The sequence below is a fragment of the Electrophorus electricus genome, chromosome 2, assembly GCF_041902795.1.
Source record: "Electrophorus electricus isolate QZ-2024a chromosome 2, ASM4190279v1, whole genome shotgun sequence".
Lineage (NCBI taxonomy): Eukaryota > Metazoa > Chordata > Actinopteri > Gymnotiformes > Gymnotidae > Electrophorus > Electrophorus electricus.
The window spans coordinates 37,850,652-37,862,830 of record NC_137498.1 but is presented as its reverse complement, the minus strand read 5'-3'; the positions used below and the strand labels follow the sequence as shown (position 1 = coordinate 37,862,830).

The following is a 12,179-nucleotide window of genomic DNA, read 5'->3' as shown; positions in this document are numbered from 1 at the left end:
TTAATAACAGACTCTGCTTTGTGTAGCGTCTGCACTCTTGTACCCTGGTGCTGTGGGCTGAAAGCTAAACAGACTGCAGGGATTGGGCTTCCCATGAGGTCTGATGCTACCCTGGATTTGAGAGGGTAATCCTTACACGTGCATGAACACACACTTCGTGTCCATCCCCACTCCAAGCCTGTTCCTTCATGCCCTTGACATGCTTAATGCACGTGTAGCTGGCTGGCAGTAACACCTGAGCCAATCCCTCTCTCTGCTGGCAAAGACATATTCTCCTTCTGCTTCAGTGCTCTTTCTCAGAGGGTTTCAGAGCTCTGCCAGTCTGGCTGCAGTGCGAGTTCTGATGAGAGCTGTGTCCGGGTGCAGGGGATGAGGTGTCCCTGCATGGTTGGGCTGTGGCACCTGATTGTGAGCCCAGACAGTCCTCGAAGGAGTGAGTGGTACCTCTGTTCTGAAGTCATCCAAGCGGATGTGACTGTGTCTTGTCAAGACACAGGGTGAGGAAAATGGGACATTTAGTGTGGACTCCAGCATGTTAAAGTATTTGTATTGTTTCTGAAAGAATGACTTGGTGAGGGATGATCATGCAAATGTGTCACTTTAGCTGAACCTCACAACCATTTAGTATGTGATGGTTGATTTTCAATTCATAACGTTTTGATTTATGTAATCGTTTGTGGTCTTGGTTGTATTTTTACCTTAAATAACACATGTCTTATGCAAAATAACTGGAAGTAGTAAGAAGTATAAAATAAGATCATTTGAAGTGGGGCTTCCAGTCAGGGTGCTTTTATAATGTATACTAACTTTCCAAATCTTTGTCTTTGTAAGGCCTGATTTTCAATAATTGGCATATTAGCAAACTCCATAATAGTTTTCTATTTTGATCAATCATAATACTGTGGAACTAGATTGTGATTTTCATAATACAGTGTTAATCACATGTCCCATTCTGATACCCTAAAATATGTCTTTTACAGTTTAACAGGTTAAGTAGTTATTTCAGAAGACAGGCGGTTGATGTCTCTGTCCTGTGCTACAGTAGTTGTCTTCTGCAGTATTTATTTGTTTTTCATCCAGCACCACTAATTTTCCTTATTTGAGAAGCAAAGCCCTGATGTTTTAACCAATTACTGAAATGCTGTCCTAAACATTAATCCATGTGTCAAATTCCAAACAGCCTATGCTGAAGTCTCTATAAATAGTATGGTTTGTGTTCTAAGACTCCTTTGCTTCTGCAAAACAAGGTCCTGTCTTTCTGAGCAGGGTTTTTGTGGCTCTTTCTGAGCAGAGCCTTATCCATGGAACTGTTCTCTGAGAAGACACTTAGGTCAGGTATATGGTTACCCTTCACGTCATTTCTCGGCAGGTTGGCCAGCACACAGGCTGTGGCTAACCGTGCCTGTGTGTGCCACATCTCCACACAAAGGGAGTAAGAGAGTTACAGAAATGGGAATTGTAGTTTAAGGGTCTTCTAGCAGACAAGACCTTGGATGTATATAGATTGTTCTCTTTTCCTTCATACTTTGAATCTTTAGGTAATAGGTGACCAGAGCTACGAGAACTGCAGGGATGAAAAAGAGCCATATTGGATGGTTTTGCATGCGTTTTTGCATTCAGAAACAGTGTAACCCACTTTGGACTCTGGTCTATATCTTAGCCTAGTCAGTGATCAGGGTCAGGGTGCTGCTGCCCCTGCTGGTGTAATGTCATAGGGAGTGAGCATGACATTACACGAGTGTGAGCACTTTCCTGCTCACACCTCTGAGCCTTCACCCTCATTGTCCCCCAGTCGGAGTCTTGCCATTGCTGTCATCATTGTACCTTGCAGTGATGCAATGGATGAGGTAACAGGCCTGAGATCAGCCACCAGAACGGATTTGTCACCTAAATGTGATTTTAATGTTTTCTTAGGAGTGCCATCTCTGTTTGCTTTCTTTTTGCCACTTTAGCTGAAACGGACTAAGGTGGCTTTAAGCCTTTCATAGAAACCTTGCAAGGCAAACCATATGGGGCCCACTTTTCCTTCAGTGCTATTTTCAGATCCTGTTTGCACAAGAGATTAAATGACTCATCTCTTGCTTTTCATCCTTGTAAATGGGATTTTACAACACATTAAGTGACTACAGAGACTGGCTAGATAAGACATTAAAACTGAGCCTTAATAATGACTAGAATCTATTTTTAAGTCTTTCATCTAATTGATTGACACGAGTCATTTCATGAACATTCATTTATTTCAGTCAGAAAAATTATGGACATTCTGTTATAATACACTATCAACATTAAGGACTAAAATATCATATCATATTGCATTTTGTATCCTCAATACCATATACTGCTTAACCTCTGCATACCTATACCTGTGACTTCTTTCTTACCAAATATCTTCTCTGCTTGCCTTCAGGAGTGTCCTCCCGCTTCCCAGAGATCATGGCGGCTGGCACTCACTCTCCTGGAGGGCCCAATGGAATCATCCGTAGCCAGTCGTTTGCTGGCTTCAGCACCTTGCAGGAAAAGCGCTCACGGTAAGGGCACATTCCCTGTCTGGCACAAGAAGTAACCTTTGCATACATCACCCTTACATCAGCAAATGCTTCCCCAAGGTATTTGGGATCTGTGTGTTGACAGTCAGTGTTTTTGACTGTGCATGAAATGCAGAAATGTCTCTCTTACAGTATGTTCTAGAGTAAATGGACAGGAAGAAAGGTTTTGCAAATTTATTTATTTGTTTTAACCAGTGATTATGATGTTTCTTCTGCTTGTGTGATTTGTGTCTAGCATGAGGAGATTAAGTAATGTAGGTTGTAATTCCTAAGTATAAACCTAGTAAAAAATGGAGAGGCTGGCTGTAAATGTAGCGACAACTTCTGTGTGTTTATGTACGTGTATGAACGAGTGTGTGCACGTGTTGCGCATACTTACTTATCTATGCGTGTGTGCACGTGTGAGACCCCTAGGCGACAGCATGTGCTTGTGCTCGCTCACTATGCTGTCCTAGATTGTGTGTGTGTGTGTGCGTGTGTGTGTGTGTGTGTGCGTGTGTGTGTGTGCGTGTGTGTGTGCGCGTGTGTGTGATGCGCTGAAACAAGTCAAGACCCTGAAACTGACTGCCTTGATAGCCTTATGTCTCAGGAATGCAGTTGTTTTGTTAGGTGGTGAGTGACTGTCATAGAAGCAGGCAGTCTGCTGCATTATCCTCTGACTTCCAATAGAACCAGAGGCCTGAAGTGCACATGTAGCCTGTAAGCCCTTCTCCTTCATTGAGTAAAATGGTATGATTAAAAGGTTCCTGCATACACAGTTAGTTAGAAAATGCGGAGCGTTGCAAAATAAGGTACATATTATAGAGTGACTCATTTGGTCCTGAACCCAGTGCTAGCCCTGTGTTTTCTGAAATACCTGACGTGTCATTTCTGATGGTGTATGCATGCTCATGTGCATTTCCAGGTGTAACTCCTTTATGGGGAACACGGTAGTTCAGAAAAAGCTGACATCCAAACCCAAGAAAGCCCATCTGTCTGGCCACAAGGCCAGCAGTAGCAGCAGCTGCCATGAACCGCAGCCCAGGAGGGTGGAGGAGGTGTATAGAGCCCTGAAACAGGGCCTTGAGTGAGTGTCCCCGACCATCACGACTTCAGTAATGATCAAATCAAGCCATGCCCTACTCTGTATTCATTGTCTCAGATATCACATCATAGAGTGCCTTATTGTTTGACATCTCTACAGCCCATTGAACTCTCTCTCTTTCTCGCTGGCTTGCTCTCTGCTCTTTCTGGATCAGTGAGTATCTGGAAGTTCACCAGCTGGAGCTGGACAAACTCACTTCTCTCATGAAGGACATGAAAAGGAACTCCAGACTGGTAAGGCAGGGCATGACCACTCCCATCTCTCTCTAGATTAATGCTGATGTCTTTCAAGAACTGCTGTATATCTTTTTATATCTTGAAACCATTGCAATACTGTGGAGATAATGCCATATATTAAGACTAATTGTCCAATTATTAAAGTGATTGTCTAATTACTAGGGGGAGGTCACAGTGTTGTGTAAATGTGACACCTGCTTTGGAGAGGTTGCAGTGCACTGATATTATTATGTGTGTGTTGTGTCTGTTCTTCAGGGAGTCTTGTATGACCTTGACAAGGTGAGTAAGCGGAGCTCAACCAACAACAGTCCACACAACCTTTCTCAGTATGCTGCATGTGAAGCCGTAATGGTACACAAAAATAAAAAAGTTAAAAGGTACAGAATAAGCAGCTTTACAGAGCTGCCATGCTATGCTCCAGTAAGCGGAACCTGTTATTGTGACTCATTCCATTATTGCAGGTGTTTGCCTTGATGGAGAGCTTTGAGTGTGAACTCACATTTATCCCCTGGGGGTGTGCTTTTTTTTGTTTCTTTCTTCTGCAGCAAATAAAGGCCATCGAGAGATACATGCGACGCCTGGAGTTTCACATAAGTAAGGTATGCAGTGATGTGATTAGTATCTCAGCCTCCTCCGCTGTCCTCGTGTACTCTCAAATGTCCAGATCAGCTGCACCAATGCTGTAATAGCAGCATTTCAAAGATTCACTCTCAAGTTGGGCCTGTGCTGAATCTAGGTGTACCTAATCAAATCAAACTCAACACTGACCACTGAATCAGGACTGAGGGCAAATGGCTGTTTAATTGATGATTCACACTCCTAATTGGCCATTTTAAGATGAGCCTCTGGCTCATGTTTCCAGCACTAGTGAAGAGCTTTTAGCCCCTTTCCCCCTTTCTCCTTCTGTTTGACATTCTTCTTCTCCACCTACTTTCTTTTGTGGCCATGTGTGCTTCACTCAAACATGGCTCCATCCACACAGCTGCTGATTAGGTGAACTCACCCCACGCTCTGACAGCTGCACTGCTGCAGATCTCTTTCACAAGCCCAAGGACCCAGCCTTGTCTTCCACACTCAGATGGGCATTCCACTGCCCTCACTCCAGGTAGCTTTTACAGCTGTGGCAATCGGAAGTGAAGGAGTCATCTGCTTCGAACCCTTTGACACCAAAGTAGGTGGCGTGAATAGTGAGATGGGATGGGGACTATGGGCACTGCTGCGTGGTTGTTTGTAGTAATTGGTGTGACTCATTTCCACAGTAGCCAGGTCTGGTTCTCTGCAAAGACCCACTGTGGCCCAGGTGGGCAGCTGCTATCCAGCAAAGTGCTGATTGCCAACCCAAAAGCATATCTCCTCTAGAGGTAGTCATAGCAACCCAAAGATGGAAGCTTTGAGGCCATTTTGGATAAAATCCTATCTTGAAATTAACCATATGTACTTCAGTTCATGTCTAACTTCTAGAAAACTGGTGGTTTTCCAAGCTCTCTGTAAGCAATAATTGAATTGTTGATTGCAGTTTGTTCACAGTACTGGAAATTACTTAGAACATTGTGTAGCTCCTTTATGATGGTTTATGAGGTTGATTTGTTGTCATGCTGTTCAAAGTGTGGTTTGTGGTGTTTGTGATTTAGCTATGAATTTAGGTCAAAGCCTTCCTCCTGAGTGCTGATTTGGCAGACCTCTGACGACTTGAACCTGCCATATTAATGTGTATATAAAAGCACATGTTGTGTACATGCATGCAGCCACGTGGGAGAGTCGTATGATGTGTCCCATGTGTCCAGTTCTGATGGGAGCATGTGTGGAGAGTAGGGCCTTTCCTCCTGCCTTTCTTCTGTTGGATTTGGTTATTGTTAATCCTACAGCTGCCAAGAAAAAAAACTGGGGAAAATGTATCAGAATGGTTAATTAAATATAAAATCCTGCTTTGTTTAAAATATAAAGGAGAGAGTCTGTGTGTGCTGGAAGGCAGAATAATGTGGGTGTATAGACGATGCCTATCACTGCCACCCCTGCAGAACACCTCATCTACAGGCTACACTCAGCTGATGAGTGTTGGAGCAGACCAGGCCGATCAGTGTGGGAGCAGACCAGGCTCGACAGCAGCTCGGGCTGAAGTGTGAGTGCCAGTGCACTGCCAGGCCATTTGGATGCCTTTTACCATTGCATGGCTGCAGCTTTGTGGAGTATGTGGCCTGAAAGCATGGCCTTATCTGGAAGTGTGCAGCAGGGCACCTCTTACAGCATGTGAACAGCGTGTGAATAGAGCCTGAAAGGCGTGTGCTTGGGGCATAGTCAGAACCTGGGCATCTGTTCACAAGCATGTGACGCACTTACTGAATGTGAGCATAATTAATGCAATTGTAAGGTTTTGTGTTACCGTTATGCCTACGGCAACCACAGGTCCCTCCCCCCATTAACAGGAAAAAGGGCAGGTCAAACAGGAAGTCATGTGCCAGGTGTGTGATTAAGTAGGTTGTGCAAAAAAAAGGTAGAACAGATGAAGGTGAAGGGGAGGAGCATTTCTTTTTCTTTATCCATAATCAACAACATGATGTAAAATACCAAACAAACTAAAAATAGCCAACCCTCTTTCTTAACTTAGCCAGAGTGCAGTGTGTCAAGAGTGCATAATATCACAGGAAGAAACAGGTGATAAACCATTGGTAACCCTGCAGTTAGCAAGGGACTTACAAGAGGTGAGATATGAGATCTCATCAAGGTCAGTGCAGTGCCCTGATGCTCAGCTGGCCCTGTTCGTTGTGTAAATACTGTATCTCCAGATATACTGTACCTTTAAATCTCACAAATACAGTTTACCTAAATGTTCATGATAAGATCAGCATAAGATGAGGTGATGAGCGCTACATCCTTCATTTGGCCACTTCTCTTTGGTCTAAATCCTGTAAGCACAGTTGATAAATATCCCTGAATTATTATTCTTTATTCTTATGTTCTCTTTTATTCAATTTTTTAAATTATTTTTAATAAGATGTGCATGTACACTTTTGCTGTTTTGTCACAAAGTGACACCAACGAACACACACACACACACACACACACACACACACACACACACACACACACACACACACACACACACACACACACACACTCCCTTGAGACTCAGACATCTACTTTGTACATGGGTGCACAGCATGGGACCAAGGCAGTGGCTGACAGTTTGGTAGTACTTATTATTATGATTTTGTGTGTGTGTGTATCACATGCTCATACACCACACCCTTAAGACTCTGAAGCTGGCTGTGAAGAGATGTAGATAGGCACCAAACTTCATCAACCTGCAGTACTCTCCCCATCATCAGGCATCAGCCTGCCTCTATAAACATGCATGCAGACTGAGGGAGAGCGACTGAGCCTGCCCATCCAGTCGTGATTCATCTCACTATTGCTGTCCTCTTGTGCATATGTTCCTGCAGCTCTCAGCACTGGTATGATCTCAGAGCTCCAGGCACAACGGAGAAGATAAAGACATGATCACAGAGATGAAATGCTGGAATGGTGTCAGCAGATGAAACGGAACAACAGTGCAGAGCATTTGTATGACTTTTGTGCTGCTGTGTTTGTGCATCAGTGTTCATCTGTGTGTATCTCACAGGTCTACAGAATGCAGACAAGCTAGTGAAAATAGAGGCTAATAGAGTGGCACTAACAGCTGAGCTCACTTGCCTTTAATGCCACCATTCAATGGCCAGCCCTGCCAGTGGCCACACCCCATTCCTCAGTTGTTTTTGGTGCGTGTGGGGATCCAGTGACATGAGGCATGATGACACTTGTTGTGGGACATGATGGCTGTTTTGAATTAGCATTGTCATACATGTCATTCATGACATAAAACTGCTGATGAGGTTTATGGTGAAAAATGCACTGTATTCTTAAAGAGGCTGAACTTCTCACTGCTAGTGTGTCAGACAGGAGAAACTGGGCTTGATGGATAATAAAACCCTGTGTTTTAATGCTTGGTGTATTTGGCCTGCATCAACACACAGCTTTAACAAACAACACAAGGGAGAAAGGGGTTTTATGAAGCCAGGCCCAGCACATTCATACCACAGCAAGAATGGCTGCAGTGGGAGTGTGGGTGGATTGGGTGGGTCTTTTTCCCAGTTTCCAAGTTTAATAAACAGATGAGGCCACCACTAGACAATCCCCCATTTTCTCCAAACTCCATGAATACACATACACCGTGTGCATGCGCACAGAGTGTTGATGCACCCACACACATTTCGTCTGGACAAGCTTGTTCCTTTAAACTTTTATCCCTTCTGCAGTACTTTATTCTCACCCTCATCAAAGCCTGAGACTCAGAAGCTCCTACAGGCATGGTTTAGTGTCAAGTTAAAACCAAACTAGTATTGTAGATCTCCAAGCATGTGACTGGATTAGTATACTGCCATGGGCTTAAATTGTGCTGTTTTCTTTGTTTTCGTTGTTCTGAACAAGAAATGGAAGTGTCATTATTTAATCTTTTAAAATTTCCCTTTCATACTGAGTTTGTGTAAGATTTATAATAAATCTATAAAAAAACATGGTTACATTTGTTCATTTGCTTTGTCTACCTGCTGCTCTTTGGTACGGAGAGCTAAGGCTCACATGAGCACATTATCGTGGTTCTGTACCTGACACACAATAACTGACTGACTGACTCTGCAGTGTGTGGGAGTACTGAACACTAAATGCTTCTTTGACAACCCTGTTCGTCTGTCTCTGGCCACTAGAGGAGCTGTTTTGACCTGCTCTCTCTGCTACATGCTTTAGCTTCTTCTCACACCTATTTCTGTGATCTTAGATACTTGTTTCACACTTGGTTCATTTATCCTCCACCACTTCTTTCTTTCTTTCTTTCTTTCTTTCTTTCTTTCTTTCTTTCTTTCTTTCTTTCTTTCTTTCTTTCCTTCTTTCCTTCTTTCCTTCTTTCTCTCTTTCTCTCTTTCTCTCTTTCTTTCTCTCTTTCTTTCTCTCTAGCCTTGTGACATTAGTATTAATTGAACAGCTGAAATTTGGTGTATTGAATATACAAAAATAGCTGTTGCTCTCATTTTGTCATGTATTATGGTCTGTCCGTCTCATTGTCTAAATATTAAGGTGTTGTTAAAACAGTATGACACAATATTTTGTTTTAAATGATGCCATCTGTAGCATCAGTTAAGGTTTATGCAATCCTTCCTGGGGAAGAATTCTTTGTGTTTTCCTATGAGCGTGCATGCGTGCATATGGGTGTATACTAAAGACTCCTGTGTGTTTCTGATGCTGCAGGTGGATGAGTTGTATGAGGGTTTCTGTATTCAGAGGCGACTGCGTGAAGGAGCCAGTAAGATGAAGCAAGCCTTCACTGCCTCCCCATCTACCAAAGGCACACGAGAGAGCCTGGCTGAGGTCAACCGCCGCTACAAGGAATATACAGAAGTAACATCTCTCTTACTCTCGCTGCCTATTTCTTCCTGTCCTTCTTTCCTGCTGTCTGCTTATTCTACACCCATCTGAAAGCTTGCCAGTTCCATTGGGTTAATTGGTTACGTATAATTTGTGTAATTTTCGCCAGTTAAATTCAGTGTTTGTCAAGCAGCTTGGGTCGCCATGGCTAGAGCTAGTCTGTCGTTGTTTTTCCCTGTAGAATATGAGCACTTTTGAAGGGGAGGTGGAGAACCTGCTTGGGGAATTCCACATCAAAATGAAAGGTAAAGTTATGTTGTTTTTGTATGGGAGGTATGGGAGGTATGAGCCCCTGCTTTACATGTATTCTGTCTGTCTCAGGGTTAGCTGGCTTTGCGAGGCTTTGTCCAGGTGACCAGTATGAGGTGAGTCGTTACTTGAACACAACTTTAGTATTAAATCCTAAACAAGCTGCCATATAAATGCATCTTGCTCATCTGTAATTTACTATGAGTGGTATTTGTGTAATGTCTGTGAATCTGCTAAGTACATCAAGCACATCCATAATGGCTGTTCTCCTAGCAACCCTCTCAGGTCTGTACTCCTCCCAGCCCAAACAAACAGCTTTTATGATTAAATCCGCAGTTTCATTCCTGGGCTTGTGCAGAATGTTCTTTCTCCTTAATTGATGTGCATCTTGCAGAGTGGGCATATAAGCCTTTCTCTACCTCTATTCCTCCTCAACATTTCACTCAAGTCTCCCCCCCCCCCAGATTTTTATGCGGTATGGACGGCAGCGCTGGAAGCTTAAAGGGAGGATTGAGGCAAACTCCAGGCAGAGCTGGGATGGAGAGGAGATGATCTTCATGCCTCTCATTACAGATCTCATCTCCATCAAGGTGATTCAATGGCTCCTTAATTCACATGCTATTTTTTGCTTGTTGGCAAGGTAATTGAACTGACCTATGTAAGGGTAACCTCAGACTGAAGCATAACCCTCGGGGAGTCTCTCCCTTAGGTGACAGAGCTGAAGGGGCTGGCTACTCATGTCCTGGTAGGCAGTGTTATCTGTGAGACGAAGGACCTGTTCACTGCCATGCCTCAGGTGGTGGCTGTGGATGTTAATGACCTGGGCACCATCAAGCTGAACCTGGAGGTCACTTGGTTGTAAGTGATGGCACACTATGTCGTTCATGCCAGTGTGACTTCGTTAATAGAGCCGCCCCTAAAACGATGGCACCCTCTACTGCTCAGCTAATTACAACAGTCTTTAAATTGACTTGAATCATTTTGATGGAAGGTTTTCAGTAGTTTTTTATTGTCATTTCTGGATGTTAAATAAGTAGCAGTGTGCCTCGACAACTCGACATCTGTCTGTTTCTGTGTAGTCCGTTTGACGTTGAGGACCTGACCCTGTCCTCTGGTAATGTGAGCAAAGCCACAGCCCTGCAGAGAAGAGTGTCCATATATAGCCAGGGCACACCTGAGACACCCACCTTTCAGGACACAGCCTTTTTTGTGAGTTTCATCTTATCTAGGGAGAGTTTAACCTGGGCCTTTTACAGACTTTGACTTACTCATTGAACTCATATTCTGTGCTGCTAGAAGCATAAGTATTTTTTTCTCTCTCTTTGGTATGATTGCTATGTATTTACATTTATGAGCATGATGGTTTAAGATGTATCCTGGAAAAAGCTTGCCATTTAATTAATCCTCTAACACCCCTTCTCATTACCTCCAGCCTGTCACATATATATTTCCTGGTGCATTTACCATGCTATCTGCTGCAGATTTGTGTGTGCGTGTATGTGTGTGTATTTTACTCCCAGCCCCTCGTTAATGCTTTACCACCAATTAACTACCTCTCCCTGGTCATCTGTGCAAACACCCCATGCCCCTATTGTGCGCATGCATGTGCTCGCGTGTGCGTGCGTGGGTGCGCTTGCACAGGCATGGCAGCCCCTGGGGCAGCAGGGCCACCTGTCTTTCCTGCACACACTTAGGGACACTCTGTTAGAGAAACTCAGACGCAGTCATTCGTTTGGCGACCTGGCTGCACTGAGGCCTCGCCCCAGATCCAGCCTGGAATTTTATGTGAGTCAGGACCCTGTGTGCCCAGCCTCTTCAAACGTGTGTGTGTGTGTGTGTGTGTGTGTGTGTGTGTGTGTGTGTGCGTGTGCGTGCGCGTGCGTGTATACATACATGCGTGTGTGTGTGTGTGTGTGCGTGCGCGTGCGTGTATACATACATGCATGTGTGTGTTGGTGGTGTTCCCAAACCCTTTGCACCCACTTCACTGCATGCCTATTTCAGTCCTTTTAATATTCCCAATTACATCCCTTCTCACTTTTAGCATTATGTTGGCTTGACAAAGCCAACTTTCTGTTATTCTTATACTTCCACTATAAATTTTGGACTGCTATTTTTTGCTTTTTAGATAGAACCACCAAACTTTCAAGAAACCTCCACTCTATACTCAAACTGTGTGTGTTTGATTTTTTTTGAGTGATAAACCATCTTTTTCATCCCTCCAATCATCCACTTTTTCCTATAGACTTATGTGGGCCAACTGCTCACATTTTGTCAAATTTCAAGATTAAACCACCAGACTTGCTGTTCATGATCTGAAGTCATGGAAATTACTCTGCTACTTTTCATACCTCTTTCACTCTCTTATCCTTTCTTTTTCATCCCCTGGCTTTCATCCATTGACTGCAGTTCATTTTTCACTGCCTTCTAACACCTATGCCTTATATTCTATAACCACCAACATTTGTATACATAGTAAGTTTGCCTAATATCACTACATATCCTCCACTGATTCTTGATTCTTCCTTTTTTCATCACTCCATCCTCCCATATGAATCCATTAATGTTATAACTCCTTCAGCTGTAGAGATAGAACAAATAAATTTGCTG

General features: G+C 43.5%; 1 protein-coding gene across 7 annotated transcripts in view; it reads left to right on the top strand.

Annotated features, from left to right (window-relative positions):
• Window positions 1-12,179, top strand: part of ripor2 (RHO family interacting cell polarization regulator 2) — a 43,103-nt gene that overhangs the window by 23,179 nt on the left and 7,745 nt on the right. For 4 of the 7 annotated variants that reach the window (XM_081702255.1, XM_027006378.3, XM_027006379.3 and 1 more), the window contains exons 2-13: window positions 2,408-2,528; window positions 3,451-3,612; window positions 3,785-3,863; window positions 4,122-4,145; window positions 4,412-4,465; window positions 9,144-9,293; window positions 9,502-9,565; window positions 9,642-9,685; window positions 10,034-10,159; window positions 10,279-10,427; window positions 10,649-10,778; window positions 11,211-11,354. In XM_081702255.1, the coding sequence (XP_081558381.1) occupies window positions 2,408-2,528; window positions 3,451-3,612; window positions 3,785-3,863; window positions 4,122-4,145; window positions 4,412-4,465; window positions 9,144-9,293; window positions 9,502-9,565; window positions 9,642-9,685; window positions 10,034-10,159; window positions 10,279-10,427; window positions 10,649-10,778; window positions 11,211-11,354 (1,247 nt within the window). Of the gene's footprint in view, window positions 1-26; window positions 126-2,407; window positions 2,529-3,450; window positions 3,613-3,784; window positions 3,864-4,121; window positions 4,146-4,411; window positions 4,466-5,889; window positions 5,986-9,143; window positions 9,294-9,501; window positions 9,566-9,641; window positions 9,686-10,033; window positions 10,160-10,278; window positions 10,428-10,648; window positions 10,779-11,210; window positions 11,355-12,179 lie in introns of those variants that run through there. The other 3 variants (XM_027006380.3, XM_081702277.1, XM_081702286.1) reach the window with 3 other exon arrangements.